Consider the following 18,469-nt stretch of genomic DNA (forward strand, 5'->3'; position numbering starts at 1 on the left):
TCCAGAACAGATCATAGATGTTCTATGGGGTTCATGTCTGGGGATTGGGGAGGTGTGCGAAGCTGTTTCAAGGTATTATAGAGTCAGGGGCGGATCCAGAGGGGGCGATCGCCCCCCCACAACAGGAAACTCTTATTTTATATATAAATAAACCCATCCATAACAAGTTTGGAGCTCTTAAAAGTAGCAGTATTACCGCCGACCGCCCCTTCCCCCAGAAGTCCGTCCTGGATCCGCCCCTGGCAAACCTTGCAGACAGGCCTCGTTCAACAGTACAAACAATAATTGCGATGTATAATGTTTCTATCACTGTGCGAAACCATAAAAAAAATAATAAAAAAATAATAATAATAAAAAAGAACTGGAAGACCAAGAGTGTTGAGTGAACAAGTTAAACGTTACATTATTAGGGAAAGAAAAAAGGTTACAAAAAGTAGTGCTGTGCAATTGGCAACGGATCTGGAAACACGCGGTGTTAAAGTATCAGCCAGTACAATGCGGAATATTTGCAGGGTATCATGGTCGGATAGCCAGGAAAATGTTCTGGGTGAACAAGACAAATCGTATAAAGAGACTAAAGTTTGAAAAAGAGTATAAAGATAAGGGATCAGGCTTCTTTCTGGAATAGGGTCATATTTTTGGACGAAAGTAAATTTAATTTTATCGAGTCCAATGGGAGGCGTATGGTATGGCGCAAGGTGAATACAGAGATGAATCCTCAAAATCTCGTCCCTAAAGTAAGACACGGAGGAGGGTCCGTGCTCGTCTGGGGTTGTATGAGTGCCTCAGGAGTGGGTCGTCTCCACCTTATCGATAGAGTGATGATCCACAAAGTGTATATTAACATATTAAAGGAATATCTCCATACTAGTGCGCAGAAGATGGTTCTTGAAAACAATTTATTGTTCAGCAAGACAACGACTCCTAACATACAGCGGAAAATACTCGATTGTGGCTACTCTATACAGGGGCGGATCCAGGACGGACTTCTGGGGAAGGGGCGGTCGGCAGTAATACTGCTACTTTTAAGAGCTCCAAACTTGTTATGGATGGGTTTATTTATATATAAACTAAGAAAGTTTCCTCTTGTGGGGGGGGGAGCCGATGGCCCCGATCGCCCCCCTCTGGATCTGCCCCTGAGGTTTGCTATCTTTCTCAAAGACTTACCCTTCTTATGCACTTTAATAATTACTTTTCTTGTCTCCTCATTTGTTTCTGTTCGGTTGCTTCCCATTTCGACAGCCCACCGTGCAGTTTTTTCACTCCTATTCACAACTAAACTCATTCTGTTACTCGTCATGCTATACAGAGGTGAATACTAGTGAACCCCAGTTGTGGTATCTTTGTTTCGTATTCGTACGTCAGGTGTACGATCACTTTTTGCGTCTACTCTATACATTTTCTACGGAATTTATTTACTTTCTGACCATTAAACTTGTCTTTGTGGTTCTTTATTGATATATTCATAAAGCTTAGTTTTCACTATTCATATTGTGTGTGTTATTACACTTCTTAAATTTTCTGTTTCTTTTTCGCAGGCATTCTCGTTTCAATAGCATAGGTGTGCGAACACTTTCTGCGCTCACTGTATGTACAGTAAATACAAATTTATAATTTTTGACTTTACGAAGTATACAATGTAATTGTTCAATAATTAACATAAGCAGGCATTCATTAATTTATATTAATATAATAATTAACAAAACTAATAAGCGGGTGATTGATGACTCAGTGGTAGAGTTTTCATCTATGGCAGCGTTTCCCAACCTATTTCACCTTGCGGCACACTACGGGTGTTACTTGGATTCTCGCGGCACACTTATAGATATTATTATTTGTAAATTTAAAACACAGTGGTATTTTTCTGTGATTATTGATCTCCTCACAGAGAAGAAAGCTCTTTCACTGTTTTTACCAACCTGGTAAATCATTATGCTTATTTTTCATTCTAATTTAAAAATAGAAAACAATTGCAATGAAATATTGGACTCTGGTTTCTAAAAATACGCTTTCTTTTTAAAAATTATATCTAACCTTTTACTAAGAAGGAAGATCACTAAATAACGAACAAACAAACAAATCTCTTTTACTTTTAAAACACAAATGTAGGTAATTTGTCGAAAGGATTGAATGATATTTTAAATTTTCAAGTTACGAAATAGTCTGCAACAATAAAGAAGCAATAATGGTCATAACAACTATAACAAATACTTTTTTGAACATTAGAAATGTACAGAACAGTAACACGGTATGAAACTTAAAATTGTAGATTCATAGTAGAGGTTCATAGTAATGTGAAATACAAATATACAGTTTTCCCTACGTTTTGTAATTTTATTGCTATAAAATTAATAATTTTGTTTCAATTCCTCGCGGCACACCAGTGGCCCATTCACGGCACACCGGTTGGGAAACGCTGATCTATGGTATTCTAACCCAGGACATGTGGGTTTTCGATGGCTAATTTTGTGTTCGAAAATTTTCCCGGTGGTACTCTTGGTTCCCTTTCTTATATTTGTTCCATCATCACTCATTAACGAATTTAGTTTATCAAAACTCTATAGCCATATATTCATTCTGTCCGTCAGTGAAACAAACAGTCTCAAGAACTATCTGATGGATTACCAATCAATTTTGGCCATGATGTACAGAGTCAATAGTTAAGAATCGAGTTCCCTGATGAATGTAATATTCAAACCGGAAGCGGTACAAATCAACCATTTCCGGTTTTAACGTTAATCATTATATAGTAAATATGGTAATAGATAGCGAGAAGCGGTTTCCAGTAATCGACAAATATAACATTCATGTAGATAGAATGCTACCCAGTTTGTGCATCTGCTGAAAATAATGAGCTTAGGTATTTAGAGAGCATTTTCCGCTTTAGAAAATGTGTGCTTGGTAAAGAATGTAGAGAATTAGCTGAGTCAGGCACGTAGCTAGAATATGGTAATAGGAAGGGGGGTCTGTCACGAAATACTGTGGTTATTTACCAGGGGCTCAATCATTCTAAACTATTTTATTGGCAACATATATTGGTTCGTTTAGCCAAGATTTCTAATGGGGGCATGATATGAAATACTGTGTTTACACACCAGAGGCTCGATCAATCTAAATATTTTACTGACAACATACCCATATTGATTGGTTAGGACAATAAAATGAGGATATATTAGTAAGTATTTTAATAAGAAGCTATGAAGAAATCTCGAGTAAAACAATATAAAAAAAGTATTGAAAAAGATATCGTCTTCCGAGGTCATTCGAACGGTGTCGAGAATTTTGCGTCTGGGAAATTTGCGCCCTACCTCAAGAACAGGGAAAATTGCGCCTGCGATGTACCTCCACCGGGAAGTTTGAGCCCTGCGAAATAAAAGAACCTATTGGAGCTTACGCATTTCCTCGGAGGGGCTGACATTACAACATAAACAATCCTCCCCCCACAACCATGCTATTTGTGATTTATTTTCATTGTGGCTATATAAGGGGAGAATAAACTTCAATATAAGCCAAAAGAACACAACGGATCAACGCAATCACTGCTTCTTCCAGAGATGATTTTGGGGGAACACTGGCCTCCCCAGAGCTCTCAGAGTGCCCCCTCGGAGGAGACCAAAATAATACGTCTATAATATAATAATAAATAGAATAGTACCAGCAGTGACCCCCCTCCGGAATACTAAATGTGCCCCCCGGAACATTTTTCCTGAAAGAACGACTGAACGCAATTATGTGTTTGAAGTGTAATTCCAGCAAGTAAACACACTGTACATAGTTTTCTTGATAATATTACTGAACTGATTTTACATTCACTTTACATTTTCTTTTCTATATTTTGTGTCCTGAAAAGCCAGACAACTCGCAAGGATTGTGAACAGAGATATCTGGGTAGAGCCAAACAGCCTTTTGTAGATTAAATTATACTCTTTGATTATATTAATAAATAATTATATATCAGTCATTTATACGTTTATTGTAAATTCTGTAGTATAATGAAAAATTGTATTTGTATGGATTGCCCTTTAGTGAACTAAAATTGTATTTTTTTTTCATTTGTTCGGAATATTATAACGGATGGAGTAACTCACTGAGACGATGAGAGGCAAGCCTAGTTCAAGTGCGAGTGGAAGTTACTTTACACAATACAATAATAAGTTGAATTGTAGGGCGCTAACATCCCAGTGCAAATATATAGCCGGCGCATTTTCCCCTCTTTTTGGGGTAGGGCGCAAACATCCCAGTGCAAATATATTGCGAGCGCATTTTTTCCTATTTTTGTGGTAGGGCGCAAATTTCCCGGGCGCAAAATTCTCGCATTCAAGGAAAATATAATGTCCGTGAAGTTGACAAGCCACTTATGTCAGACTCCAATTTCGACTTTAAACGTCGCTAGTGCTACGTTAGTGTTCGATAGTGACGCAAATCGTTAGTACTCCAACTGCATGCCAACACGCCCACTTCTAAGAATCATCTCAAAAATGAGGTTAACCTTTAGAGCAAGTAAGTGCTCATTGGTGCCATTAACATTAACGTTAATGCCTCCATCGTACGGCCCTTTGAGTAATAATAACACCACGTTTTTTGCTAGTCTCAATGCGTCCCTATATTCTCGCGAACATTCTGACGTGCCCAAGTTAGTTACTTTTTTTTTTGGGGGGGGGGGACTATTGTTTATCTGTTACTGTTTATTGCTAATCTGCAGAGTAGTCCTTACATTAATATGCCATTGTCCTTGATAATCATTGCGTATTTACAAGCAATTTGTTATTACTGTTAGAAGATATCAAAAAACAACAGATAAAATCTACTACTTAACGGTTCATATTTTTCTTTTACAGTACATAAACGATTATTATTATTATTATTATTATTAATAATAATAATAATAATAATAATAAGACTATTCCAGCATAAAAGTTATCAATTGCATCACACTGGCAACAAGCGACGCATATTTTAACTTCATAAAAATTCGTTTCTCACGATTTTCTGGAAAACTACGTATGATAACATCTTCATTATGTCAAGTTGTTTATCTCAGTGTGATATATGTCTTACCTCTGGACAATATCACAGTAAAACAAAAATTAAATATTAGGAGTACATCGTACTTTTGGACTACATCTCATTAACCATGGGAAGATTGAGTAGTGTATACTTTAGGATGTAAGTTTCAGCTTAACTTGCATCATACATTCTTAGGATTACAAAAAGGAAATTTGTTCGTTTGCATTTGAACAAAATTCTTAGGATTACAAAAAGAAAAAATAATTTTTCCGAATTCCGGATTTTTTCCGAATTCCGGATTTTTCCGAAATACGGAATTTTCCCGAATTTCGGAATTTTTCCGAATTCCGGATTTTTTCTGAATTCCGGATTTTTTTCCGAAATCCGGAATTTTTCCGAATTCCGGAATTTTTCCGATTTTACTTTCCGGATTCCGGAAAGTAAAAATTCCGGAATTGGCCATCCCTAATATATATATATATATATATATATATATATATATATATATATATATATATATATAAAGTTTACAATTTAATACCGCATATGCAACAGGAAATGATAACGACGTAACGGGCGTAGCCCAAGCAATGTAACCGGCTAGAATTTGCCTAGCACGTTTGCATTTTAATAGCAAACATCAAGGACAAGTAGAAATACTGTCTTATGAGAAAAATTTGTGGATTGCCTTATCTTATTCCTCTAGCTTCAATCATACAAGGTCTCTTTTGTAACTGTTCTAATCCCTGTCAGTAACTGCTTATTTTCCTTCCTACTTTCTCTAGCGCAATCAGCATTTGCATAGTAAATTACGTAAATCTATTTCTGATTACTATTTTTATCTATCTCTAATTACTATTTTTATCTACAATTTGTTCCTGGTTCTGAAACTACACTAACAAATTCAGGTTCAAATGCCGCATGTGTAACTTGTACGCTGCTTTCACAAAGCAATTCATTACACAATTTGACTGATTCTATCTGAATTAATTATATATTTTCTGACTGATATTCATTTTCATGTACTATCTCATATTCAACGTTAGCAAGTTCACAATTAGTCTGATAATTAAAGGAAATGAATCAGTTTTGGCCCACACGTGAAACACAAAACTTGTAGTTTATCATCTGTCAAAGTATCACATCACAGAATGTAACCAAAGTAGGTTTTACAATTTTATAACCCTATGACCAATTGCTCTCCTAAACTCCTCTGGCCTCACACATAATGCAAATTCATAATCAAGTTCAAATTTGATGAACTTAAATTTCTGAATAAAACCATTAAAAGTTCAATAACCAGCACTTTCAAAAATACTGGAAACAAACTAGGATAGGAACTAATATGTGCGCTATCCAAACATACATGTTTCACAATCCTAAGGTACTCGCGCAACAATGTTTACAGAGGAAATTTGACTGCGGGCATATAATCTGAAGTACTCACCAACTACCTCTATAAAAATTGTTGCGGAAATACCGCAGGATTCTGAAACTTGGATATTTGGATGGGGCATATCCTAGTAAACTGTTGACTCGCCTACGGTAGATCCCAAAATTTTTGGAGCTATAGACGTTTAAAGTTCATTTTTTTCATGTTTTCGGTAGCCTATAACTCCGAAAGGAAGCATTTGTGCAACCAGGTTGGTCTATACTTTTTGTCTTATCTTAGTGTAAGGAATCACCTCCCAAACGTTTTGGTGTTGTTTTAAAACACCCTGCATATTTATTTATTTGCTTATATTTTCAAAATTAATAAACCACAAACGACGACTTACCCAATGGCACTATTGTCATCATTAGTGCTTCAAGTGGGTGGGTTAATGTAATTTTTTTTTTTTTTTTTTAATCTAGAAAGAAGAAATAACTTTTTTTTAAACCCAATTTTCAACTCTGCTTTCAGTTTTCGGCTTATATCTTCGGAACTACTGAAGCAGAAACGATGAGGCTTTGAGCACACATGATGTACTAAGGGAAGAAACTAATTCCATTGTTAGTGTTTGAAAACAGGAGTCTAGTGAACTTGGCACCATACTACTTCTCCGGAACTAATGAGGCACAAACGATGGGATTTCGGACAAAACGATGCATTATTTTCATAATTAGTTCTTGATGTCAGGGTCCCGGCTGAACATTGCTTCTACTAGACTTTTGTTTGTATCTCCGAAACTAATAAAGCACAAACGATTTGGTTTCGTGCACAAATGATGCACTAAACCTATCGTTACTGCTTCAAGTAAGCGTGTGGAGAGGGTAATGAAAACTTTTTATCTGAAAAGAAATAACAAGATAGGATCAGTGTTGTTAGTCCATCGTATCCAGTTTCCAACTTTAATTTCAGCATTCGGATTATATCGTATCTCCAAAACTATCGAAGCAGAAACGACGAGGTTTTGCGCGTAAACGATGGACTAACGAAAGGCATTATTTTTATTGTTAGTGTGCTTGAAGTCGGGAGCCCAGCGTCAACTTGGCCCCGCTAACAGTTTTTCTTTAGCTTATTTCTCCGGAACTAATAAAGGACAAACGACGAGGTTTCGTGAACAAACGATGCTTTAACCAATGGTACTAATGTTAGTGCTCAAAGTCGGGGAACAAGTTCACGCGTGTACAAAACACTCCAAAAGTCAATGGGCCATTCTTCTTCGAAGAACCCACAGTGACATGCATTTCGTTCTGCGATATGTGCAGATATTTTTTCAACAACAATTGGAGCAGAATGGCATCTTGGAAACAGTGGCATTCCAAAAGAATGGGCCTCACCTCTCATTTCACACTGCCTCTTCAGTACCACGAAAACACATTTCCATAGGCGTTCACACCTCCCTTTAGACACCATGTTCTCTTGATTTAACTCTCTCTCTCTCTCTTTTTTTTTTTTTTTTTTTTTCTTTCATGGGAATACGTAAATTCACAAGTGTATAAAATCAAAATCAACTCCATTACTCATCTAAAGAAACATCAGGCATACGGTACTCAACATTACATCTACAATTATAGTGCAGCGGTGCATCACTGGTAATTCTGTGTGGGACTGCTGGGTGGTTGTACGTTTACGTCATGTAAGCTAAAGGAGACGACGATGATGAGAATGAATAAAATGTTGGAATGAACAAAGTGGATGAAATGGGCGAGCCCCGACAAAACTCACGGACACGGTGTTTATCGACCACAAAGTCCACTTGACAGCTGGGATCGAACCTGAAGCCCCATGCATCAGAGAATCCCGTGGCCCTCTACTCTACGTTAGGGTTTAAATTATGCGTAGTTTGGATGGATTTTATGTTAGCATGTATTAGGAGTTACATTTTCATTATCGGTTTGAGTGTAATATCTATTTTTCACAGAAATGAATCAAAACTTTATAACAACTCTATATGTATATATAATGAGTTTAAAGAAAAAACCCTTGGTGAGTACCTTTGATTGAAGTCGTACAAAGTCAGTGTAGCGTCGAAACACAAACCATGAATTTCCATTGGACTGGTTTTGGACTTGCAGCTTGTACACCTGAAGAAAGATAAGCATTTTTACATTTGGATATCCATCACTGACAATACGATTGCCAACATATTCTAATGATAGTCATACCAGAAAAACTTGTTAAAAGCTAGAAAACAGATTTCCAGTACTGTTAACGAAGCAGTTTCTAATGTCATAGAGGTAATGCTCTAGTTGGTTGAATTTGGATTTAGCGTACCTTTCAGTACCGAAGCTGAGAGACTTGGACCTATAAACTTAACGTGTAGTCCGAACCACATGAGCTCCTACAGTAATTGAATCAGTGCCTTCTGCATCCAAGGCTCGTACGCTAACCATATAGTATGAGGAAGCTCAGATAATGCACTAGTTTTTACACATGACACCATTTCACAGCTGAATCGAACGTGAATTTCACCAGAACCTTTACTAATCTATCTTGTTGGCTTCAAATATATTTAGTATAGGTATGATATTTAATTAAAACAAGTTAATTATTTACGATTCTTTTGAAGGAAAAAAAAAAAGAAAAAACAATATTTTAACAAAACCTAACATAAGCACCAAGCTGAGGATAGTATTTGAAGAAAGAATTAAAGAGAAAATCTTAAATGAGGAGTTCTATATAATGAGGAGTTCCATACCGGCATAAGCCTTTTTTAACGAGATTTCATTTTTAAATTCTTTGGTATTAGTTCTATACATCTGCAAAATTTCATTCCGATAACGTAAGTCTTAATGTTGCTATAGTGAAGGAACAGAGGTCGTCGTGAGACGAAAGCGAATATCTGCTGCAGTTATGTCGGTGAGGTACTTTACTCGATCGCACTTTGACGTAAATCTTGTAGCTACTATGTTAGGAAGCCAACCACTACAGCCGAACCGAGCTAAAGAACGAGACGTACGGAGTTAGTCCGTTTTCTAGATTCAGATGCTGTTGCTTGGTACGAGAAAGTGTTCCGTCAAGCCAAACATCGGGGATGCAGAGGATGATCTTCATGAGTAGATTTTACCAGCTGTACATAATGCATAGACTGCAGTGCCCAGGATTGTCATATGTCCAGTTCTCACATAATACATAATGCATTACTGTTACACGCATAGTGTTCTGTTTACTTTATCTGTGTTTCTTACTTTGTAATTACGTTTCTTTATTCATTTTCACAAAGTGTATCATACGACTGCTGCGATACATATACACAAGAATCCTACAGTTATTCTCCCTAACAAGAGCCTATAAAAGCCTTTTTAAAAACATTCATATTTATGTTATATTGAAACGAACTGTTAGTTTCTTTGTATCTTTTTCTTGTAGGGTACAAATGTACAAACGTGAAATAAAAAATATATCTGTTTAAAATGTTTACACACAATTTTCTCAAAACATAGTCCCGTTGGCATCACGAACATTTATGGCAATACTAAACATTATATTTATATTGTCTCCATCCGTTAATAACATTTCTTTCCTTTTCCCTTTCCTTGCCTTTCTCGTTCTCCAATGTGAAAGAAATATAAATACAATAAAAGGACGAACCAATGTCCCTAAAAGCCAGTAAACTTACTGTAAATCTTGCTCTTTCTTCCATCACTTCGTACCCGACAATTGGAATTCGAAACCTGCATGGCACTCCTTCATAAATTAAGGCACTAGGAGAACGAGGCACAAATGAATTAAGTCTTTTTAACCTGAAATGATATGCAAGTAGACACATCAGAAAGAATGCTCAGAATAGCAAATTCACACTCACTCTAATACATAAAACAAAGGAAGTAGTAAACAAAAGTAAGCCACAGATGATAATTCATAAAACACACACATTAATAAATAAATAATAAACATTCATTCATTACATTATAAACCAGATAATACGAGGAACGTTCCGAAAGTATGTTTCGTCATTTGTTTTGAATGAGAAGATGGTACACCAAATGAAACAAACAACCGCCATAAGAAACCATACCCGTCGCTGCTCAACGACGCAAGGAGCGTCGGTGGAGGTGGAATGACACATACGCAGAGCGCTGAAGAAGAGAGTAACAGCACACCGGCGTGCCCTAGGTTATTCGAGTACAAATCACGATGCAGACAGATGTGTGTTGACAACGTGGTAGCCAATGGAAGTGCGTGCTGTTATCCGGTATGAATGGGCACGTGGGACTAGTGTGTCTGGCATCCACGAACGCCTACAGACCGTGTATGGTAAAGAGGTCATGCCTCGTGAAATGGTTGGCCGCTGATGTTGCATGTTCAGTGAAGGAAGGCAGTGTGGAGGATGAAGGTCGAAGTGGGAATCCCTCCATATTTACGAATGGAAACAACACTGCTAGAGTACAGGGCATGGTGTTGCGGACAGGCACATAACGGTGTCAGACGTGGCGTTCACACTGCCTATTGGTTGTGTTCAGCCGCATTATATGCTCCATGATGTGTTGAGTTACCGAGAAGTGTCTGCAAGATGGAAGTCTCAACACCCTGGATCACAAGAATGCAAGAATGGGAATCAACCTCGATCACTTGATGCGGTACTCGCGAGAGGGAAATGAGTTCCTGTTCAGAATCATCGCAGGTGATGACACATGGATGCACTATTTTACTCCAGAAAACAAGGCTGCCTAAAGGTCATGGAAGCAACCCAGTTCACCAATGAGGAAAAATTTCAAAGTGTCACCCTCCGCAGGAAAGGTTATGGCCACAGTGTTGGATGCGAAAGGTGTGCTTCTCCTTAATTTCGCCCATGAAGAGACCATCAATGCAGCACGCCACTGCGACACCCTTGCCAAATTCAGGTTCGCCATTCGACGAAAAAGACCAGGGCTCTTGAGTGAAGGTGTTGTGCTCTTGGATGACAACACAAAACCACACACAGCAAGGCTAACACAAGATCAGATTCGTCGCTTCGGATAGGAGAGATTGGATCACCCTGCCTACAGCCCCATCTTGCCCCATTGGACTTCCGACTCTTCCCTGCATTGAAAGCCGCACTTTCGAGACGTCACTTCCAAAACAATGCTGAGGTGAAGCAGGCTGTGCGCAGATCACCGAGTTTTACCAGAGTAGTTTCTTCAATCTAATTGTGCGCTACGACAAATGTCTCAATGTCGGTGGCAACTATTTCGAAAAATAGCGCGAGTTGTATAGCTCATGATATCATGGTGTATTTGTGTTTGGTAATAAAGTTTTCGGGTGAAAAAATGAAGACACTTACTTTCGGAACATCCCTTGTACCAATAGTAGACTTCCTCGATGATCATATGTAAGTTTATTAATCACTTACTCAATTAATTTTTCATATTTGAATTTATTTTCATATTCGGTTTGTTATGCCTCAAAAATATATTCATCAAGTGAAGCAAATACAGCACATATACGCATAACACCAAATCGTGTAGGGATGAAAATATTCTAGATTGATTCTAAACATGGAGCTAATAGATGCTACAAAACTACAGTGAGAGCTCCGTCGTGGCTGTGAGGTTAGCGTATGCAACTTTGGCGCGGCAGATCCGTTTGATCCCGGTGGAAACTCATGTGGTTGGGATCCCACGGTCCTCAAGCTGTAGGTCGAAGTCTCGTATAACCTCGCTGCTGAATGGAACGCTGAATTCTAATCAACCAACCAAGAACCACACTGAAGTGTAACTGTGATGGCGTTCCGTTACTTAAAAAGAATACTGAAAATTAGGAAGCTGCTGCAATCGAATAATTCGGGAAGATAAACTGCTTTTACATGAAACCTCCTCAAACAAAACACTATCAAGACTACCTTTGCGAAAACTTAAGACTAACTATGTAATTATACGTTATTATTTCACCAAATTGACCTCGTTGTATTTATTTTCTATATGTAATAAACTTAATCATAACATAACATTTAACTAACAATTTGAAGTTTATTTGAAACTCTGCATTTGTGTTCTCGTTCACTTCATGAGCAGTTACCATTTGTTTACACTTTCGTACCTGCAGCGAAAATTGTCTCAACAGATACACACACTTATAAGTATTCACGTGAAGTTCTCTTTTAACTAAGTCTATTTTTGGATCAAAAGATCCAATATATTTCAATCAAAAATTATCTTGTACGCCTTATATCTGGAGAACTACATATAGTGTAGCCAAACTCAAACTATCACTTAACTCAGTATGATGTTCTTATTCCGTAGAAAACGCGAAAACTCGATTTAGGGGCCGTTCAAAAATTTTGTGGACCCTGATCCAAAAACTAATTACTGGCCAAGATCTTAATCTTTTGATCCATTTTTTGGATCATTCCTAAAATTCTTGTTCTTCCTTTCTCCATTACATATTCAAACAACTAAATATTCTTACAAGGAACATTCGCAAAGTGCCTGACTGGTTATGTCAGGAATGCAATGGGAAGTTCAACTGTAATCAATGCTTGTTGTATGAATATAGGTGCCAGAGCAATGACTGTACATATTTATGAGCGTAGATAAACAATCATACAATAATAAATAGGAAAGGAAGTTCACCTATAAATAATGTCTATTCTACTAATTTTAGCTGTTCTTACATATATTTAAACATGTGTGTTATTCTTGATGTAGAAATCAGTTAAACACACATTCAAACGACAATGTGAACATTGGATTTGAATGAGGCAGTAGGGAGCTGAGCAACTCAAATCTTTAGTGTTCCAGATAGCATTGTCAGGACCATCTGAAGCTGGAGAAGTAACTTCATATTCAACTGGAAAAGTAAGCTTTCTTCCAGGCATGCTTAATCATGTTACTGAATATGGGAGCACTGAACTAATTATGGGTAAGCGCAAGAAGGTTGATGACAGCGTTGCGGCTCTGAAGGTCAATTTTCAATGTTCTCAAGTCAATAGTTTCCCCGGAAGCGATCTGCACAAGTTTTTGATCCTCTACGATTTAAGTGATAGTTCTTGTTGAGTTGAGTTTATCGTCCCGTTCAGCAGCGAGGCTATATGAGTAGTGGGCCTATGATCAACGTGGAATTCAAACCACATAAGCTCCCTCTGGGAATCGAATCCGGATCTCCCACGCCAAAGGCGCGTATGCTAACCGCTTATTTAAGTACTAGTGGCGCCTGCAAGTTTTAAATTGAAAACAGTATTTGCAATTTTTCTTCCCGTTTATGTACTACTTCACGTGAGGATGACGGCAATTCAATCTGGCTAAATGCATCTAACATCTTATTTACGTCAACTTGTTTTTACTAGATGCAAAATAAAGGAATCACTAATTACAGATCACACTATACACTCACAAACGTAACCCAATATTATGAAGTTAGACACAATAACTATTGCACCTCCGCAACAATATTCTGCTGCACGCGCGGACCACCTTGAACTACCTACGAGTAGCGAAAGAGTCAGTATGGGCACTTAAAATTTGCATTCCTGACATCTAGTGAGTAATTTATGTTTATTTACAAAAGGTAAGATAAATACTCGCTACGCACATTGCGAATGTACCTTATTGGATATGATGCAATTTAATTTCTATAGAAGAGACATAAGCTTATAAAGAGGATTATCTTAGTGATCCAGGTCGATTGCGATCAAATTTGCCACGTAGATTCTACACATGAAATAACCGAATGTATGTTATTTTTATTTTTATTTTCTGCTGAAAAATGGTCCTTGCGAACAAAAGCACCCGCCAAAAAAATCGAAAGTCGATGCCAAAAGCGAAGGAAGAAGTAGACAAGCGAATGAAATTGCGCACAGACACAATAGGCGTAAAAGAAATACTATCTGTTTCGCATTTTCCTTGACAAAGAGTTGGGCATGGCAGAGGAGGCTCCTCCAAACTTAAGGTCGCAAAATCTCAAAATCGGTAATGAAGGTAATTTAGAAGTACCTCAAGCACATGTAGAATTGTGACGAAACTACGTACAGAGCCACTATGCGTACAATAAGACTTTTTTTTCTTATTTTCTGCGGAAAAAGTTTTTTTTTTGGGGGGGGGGGGCAAAAGCCCAAGGGTAAATTATGGCAATCCACACTATACCGACGAATGGAAACTGAAGATACATAATACATGTAAAAAGGAAGTTATGTGGAGTAGTTACCTCCAGCAAAATAGCTGAAAGGAGAGAGGTTCCTTGAAACTTCGAGAAATCTGAAAGCAGAAAGGACGTAATGCCAGAACAACAGCACAAGTACAGTTTGGAAGTAATTGAAAACAGTAATCGAAACCCCCGGGAAAGTGTAGCAGTGCCAAAACAAACATATACACATACATATATATATATACATATGTATATATATACTCATTCACTCACTCACGCTCTCTTTCTCTCTCTCTCTCTCACACACACACACAAACACTAACCCACTCATTCAATCACACTCTTTTACTCTCTCACTCTCTCCCATTCACTCAGTCGCTCTCTCTCTCTCTCTCTCACTCACTCTTTCACACACTCTCATTCACTCTCACTTACTTAGTCTCTCTCTCTCTCATTCACTCAGTCATTCACTCTCTCATTCACCCAGTCACTCTCACTCACTCACTCATTTATTCACTCATTCTCTCTTTGAGTAACTCACTCACTCATTCATTCTATATATCTATCTTACATACATATCTGAAATTTGAATGCTTTCTACTTTCAATTCTTGTATACGATATTTGTAAATATACCTAAGGGAAAGAAAGGTCATTTGGGAGCCATCCGCTCCTCTGATCAATAACCTCAATGTCTTCCAAATACACTAAGAGATTAGATTTCTCTTCGACAATGATAATCAATTACGTCTAGTGACATTTGCAAAAATGTAAGTGGTCCCGTGTAGCGTAGTCGCTAACGCTCTCGTCTTTGTTGCGAGCGGTCTCGGGCTCTATTCCCAGTGGGGACACTCGGTCAAAAAAGTGTAAAAAGCTTTTTCAGGCCAGCCATCTTGAAAGAGGTTTTCCTCGTTCACACCAGGCAAATGCCGGGGTGGTACGTAACATATAGGTCTCAGGTCGCTTCCTTCTCTTTCCTCGGATAGTGTGATCGCCAAGGGACATCATCTTTCATACGTGACGAGCTAACATGGCCATAGATGCCGAAAGCCCAGAAATCTAATTCCTAAACCCTTAATTTGTAAGAATATACTTTAATAAGAAATAAACGTGAATTTCAACCGTCAATATTTGTCGTGTACTTGGAATCACTTAAAAATTGCACCATCATTATGTATAGCAAAGTTGTATTGCCCTGCTGAAACACTGTGCTTCCTTCAGACTTAAGTCATATTCCTTTCATGTAACACGCGGAGAAAGTGTCGCAGAATGAGTTTTAGTTTAACCTTCTGAAGATGAATATATGTAATGTCCGCTAAGCCCTCACTAATGTTCTTGTATCTCGTGACATGTACAGTTCGGCACTGAAAATACTGTTTTATTTCTGTCGTACATGGTCTGTGAATTTGAGTAGCAATTTGAGCTCCTGTAATACGGAAGATAAAATAGAAGTACAAGTTTGTGCAATAAATATGCATCCAATGTTTCTAAAGTCACCTTCCGAACGAGATATGACATTACGATGTGGCAATTAGGGTTTAATCAGGATTTATCGAAGAGAGTTGCCAATACGCTTATATGGCAAATTTAGACAAAAAACACTTCTGCCCTCCTTTTTATTTAATGGAAACTCATAACTTTTGGATACGTTTGGTCCAATGTTCAGTACTTGATCTGCAGTCATTTCGGAGCTCATACCGACCGTGTTCATGTAACTAAATGGTTATTTTTAAAGAGTTTATTATTTTATGAATCGTTATTTTTTAACTGTCCAACTTTCATCATCAACTTCTTTTATATCCGGCGCGTAAGGAACAATACTACATCATTTTACACATGATAGTTATATACAACAGTATCAGATAAGGACAAGGAAACTCCTAAAAGTTTTAAAGAATACAGAAGGTCGATCCGCGTATATGTGTCCAATTTTACACCCGTAACCCTGACCACAGAAGCGACCGAACCAAGTGGTTAAACGCGTGTGCTATACCTGGAGGTCCATTCTATCGTCTGCCAAGCGAAACTGTGTATCGTGTGCATGCTGGCTCCAAAGGTGAACCGTTTTTGGAAGGGCTACGTAATTGGACTTTTCCACGCCAAATATTCGGTTTCTAAAATTCAAAAGCAGTGCAAAGAAAATGGTTGTGCATTGGGTTCGACGACTATCAAGAACATAATCAAGCAGTATAAGAAAAGAAGACATACCAGGTAAGCATTCATCCACTAAGGGGTCGAGGAAGCGAGCGTGTACCACAGTGACTCCACAAGTAGCTCAGAAGTTGCGGCGAATGGCCTTACAAGAAAATCCCCCTCCGCAACGTGTGATGGCAGCTCGACTCCCCATACCAGAGTCAACTGTTAACCGCGCCCTGAGTGGGAAATTACACCTCCGGAGGGTCTTTAAAAGTCCTGGACATTACCTAAGTGCGGCCCATCGCCGTGAGAGAAAGACCAACAGCAGGAGCCTCTATGAACGCCATCTATCTGGGGAAAAGTGGAAGTTTGTGGCCACACTAGATGAAGCATGGGTGTATCTATCAGATTGTGGCAAAATTCGCTCGATAACTTACACTTCGCGAGGTGCAAAAAACCGTCCTGCGTTCATCCGTCATTGCAAAGCAACTTTCTCGAAAGGATTTATGGTTGTCGCCGGTTACTCTTATAGGGGGAAGCTAACAATTCGTCAGGTCCCAAAAAACTGTAAAATCAACTCTGCATTCTTTCAGCAACATATATTGACCCCAATTTATACAGAAGATCTGCCTCGTTTGTATGGGCATGCCATAAAGCAAGTGTCTGTGCATATGGATAAGGCCTCCTTACATACATCTCGTTCTACCCAGAACTTTCTGAAGCAGATGGAGACAGACACCGATATTCGTGCTATTCCATTTCATGATATACCAGTGAAATCACCAGATGCCAGTCCCATGGATTTCTGCGGGTTTGGTCTACTGAAAAGGGCACTTTCTTCTCGTCGTGTCACTACTCTCGGGGGCCTGTGGAAAGCCTACCGGGAGGAATGGGAGAAGATTCCACTTCCTGTACTTCGTCGTAGTCTTCTACAGTGGAAGTTACGGTGCAGGGCTATTGCCAGAACACATGACTATCACATTGAGGCCAATCAATGGTGGTCCCATGGATTTTCATAAGGTTATTGCTGTTTCAAAATTGGACACATATACGCGGATTGACCTTCTGTATAAAATTAAAAGAATTTATTCCTGCATTATTATGCTTTCTGTAAACTAGAACACAAAAGGAACAAAGAGTATATTCAGTTACTTTTTTCTCAAACATAAAATCATATCGAACTTCGAATGATTAAGCTTAAATGGTTTAATGCACTGACTGCTCACTGAACTAATGAAAGGTAATAATGTTATGATCAGGGCCCGGATCTTGTTGACAAGTCAAGTTACGCATAGGACAAGGCAACTTCAAATAAAAACGTTATCCGTCAACTCAAGGTTCTAAAAGTATATTGTTTTAGGGTCAACTTTTGGTCACTTTTTGCCGTTTTGAAGTTTCAGGTCATTTTTTAATATTTTAAGGTAACTTTCAGGTCACTTATGGTCTTTTTAGTCTTTTTTTTCTACTTAAGGAAATCTTAAAATGAGCACTGTTCACGGATTTAAAAAATACAAAGTTATCTCTTTTCCTGGTTCCTGATTATTGGGGTGGAAAACTGCATTCCTAAGAAGCTAATGAACACTAAGCTGTAGCTGGTTGACTAGGGGTAGGGGTTGGTCGATGGCCAAACAGATGGTTTTAGATCATTGACCACATAGGATGTGATTACGTGAATAAGTAACAATGGATTAGAAGACGTACAAAGATTTTAAACGGGGTTTTTATCTATTATTCTCATGTTTACATTCTACACTTGCGAACATCTGTTCTTTAAGTATGCTTCATAGTTTCAATTCGGGAGTGAATTGACGCTTTCAGTACGTACAATGCCGTACAATGG

General features: G+C 38.2%; 1 protein-coding gene across 1 annotated transcript in view; it reads right to left on the reverse strand.

Annotated features, from left to right (window-relative positions):
• Window positions 1–18,469, reverse strand: part of Snx16 (sorting nexin 16) — a 96,936-nt gene that overhangs the window by 36,715 nt on the left and 41,752 nt on the right. Inside the window, exons 3-4 of the mRNA XM_081743446.1 lie at window positions 10,053–10,176; window positions 8,428–8,517 (exon numbers count right to left, since the gene is read on the reverse strand). Coding sequence (XP_081599572.1) covers window positions 8,428–8,517; window positions 10,053–10,176 — 214 coding nt within the window. The remainder of the gene's footprint in view (window positions 1–8,427; window positions 8,518–10,052; window positions 10,177–18,469) is intronic.

Source organism: Thermobia domestica, chromosome 17, assembly GCF_964235325.1.
Source record: "Thermobia domestica chromosome 17, izTheDome1.hap1.1, whole genome shotgun sequence".
NCBI lineage: Eukaryota > Metazoa > Arthropoda > Insecta > Zygentoma > Lepismatidae > Thermobia > Thermobia domestica.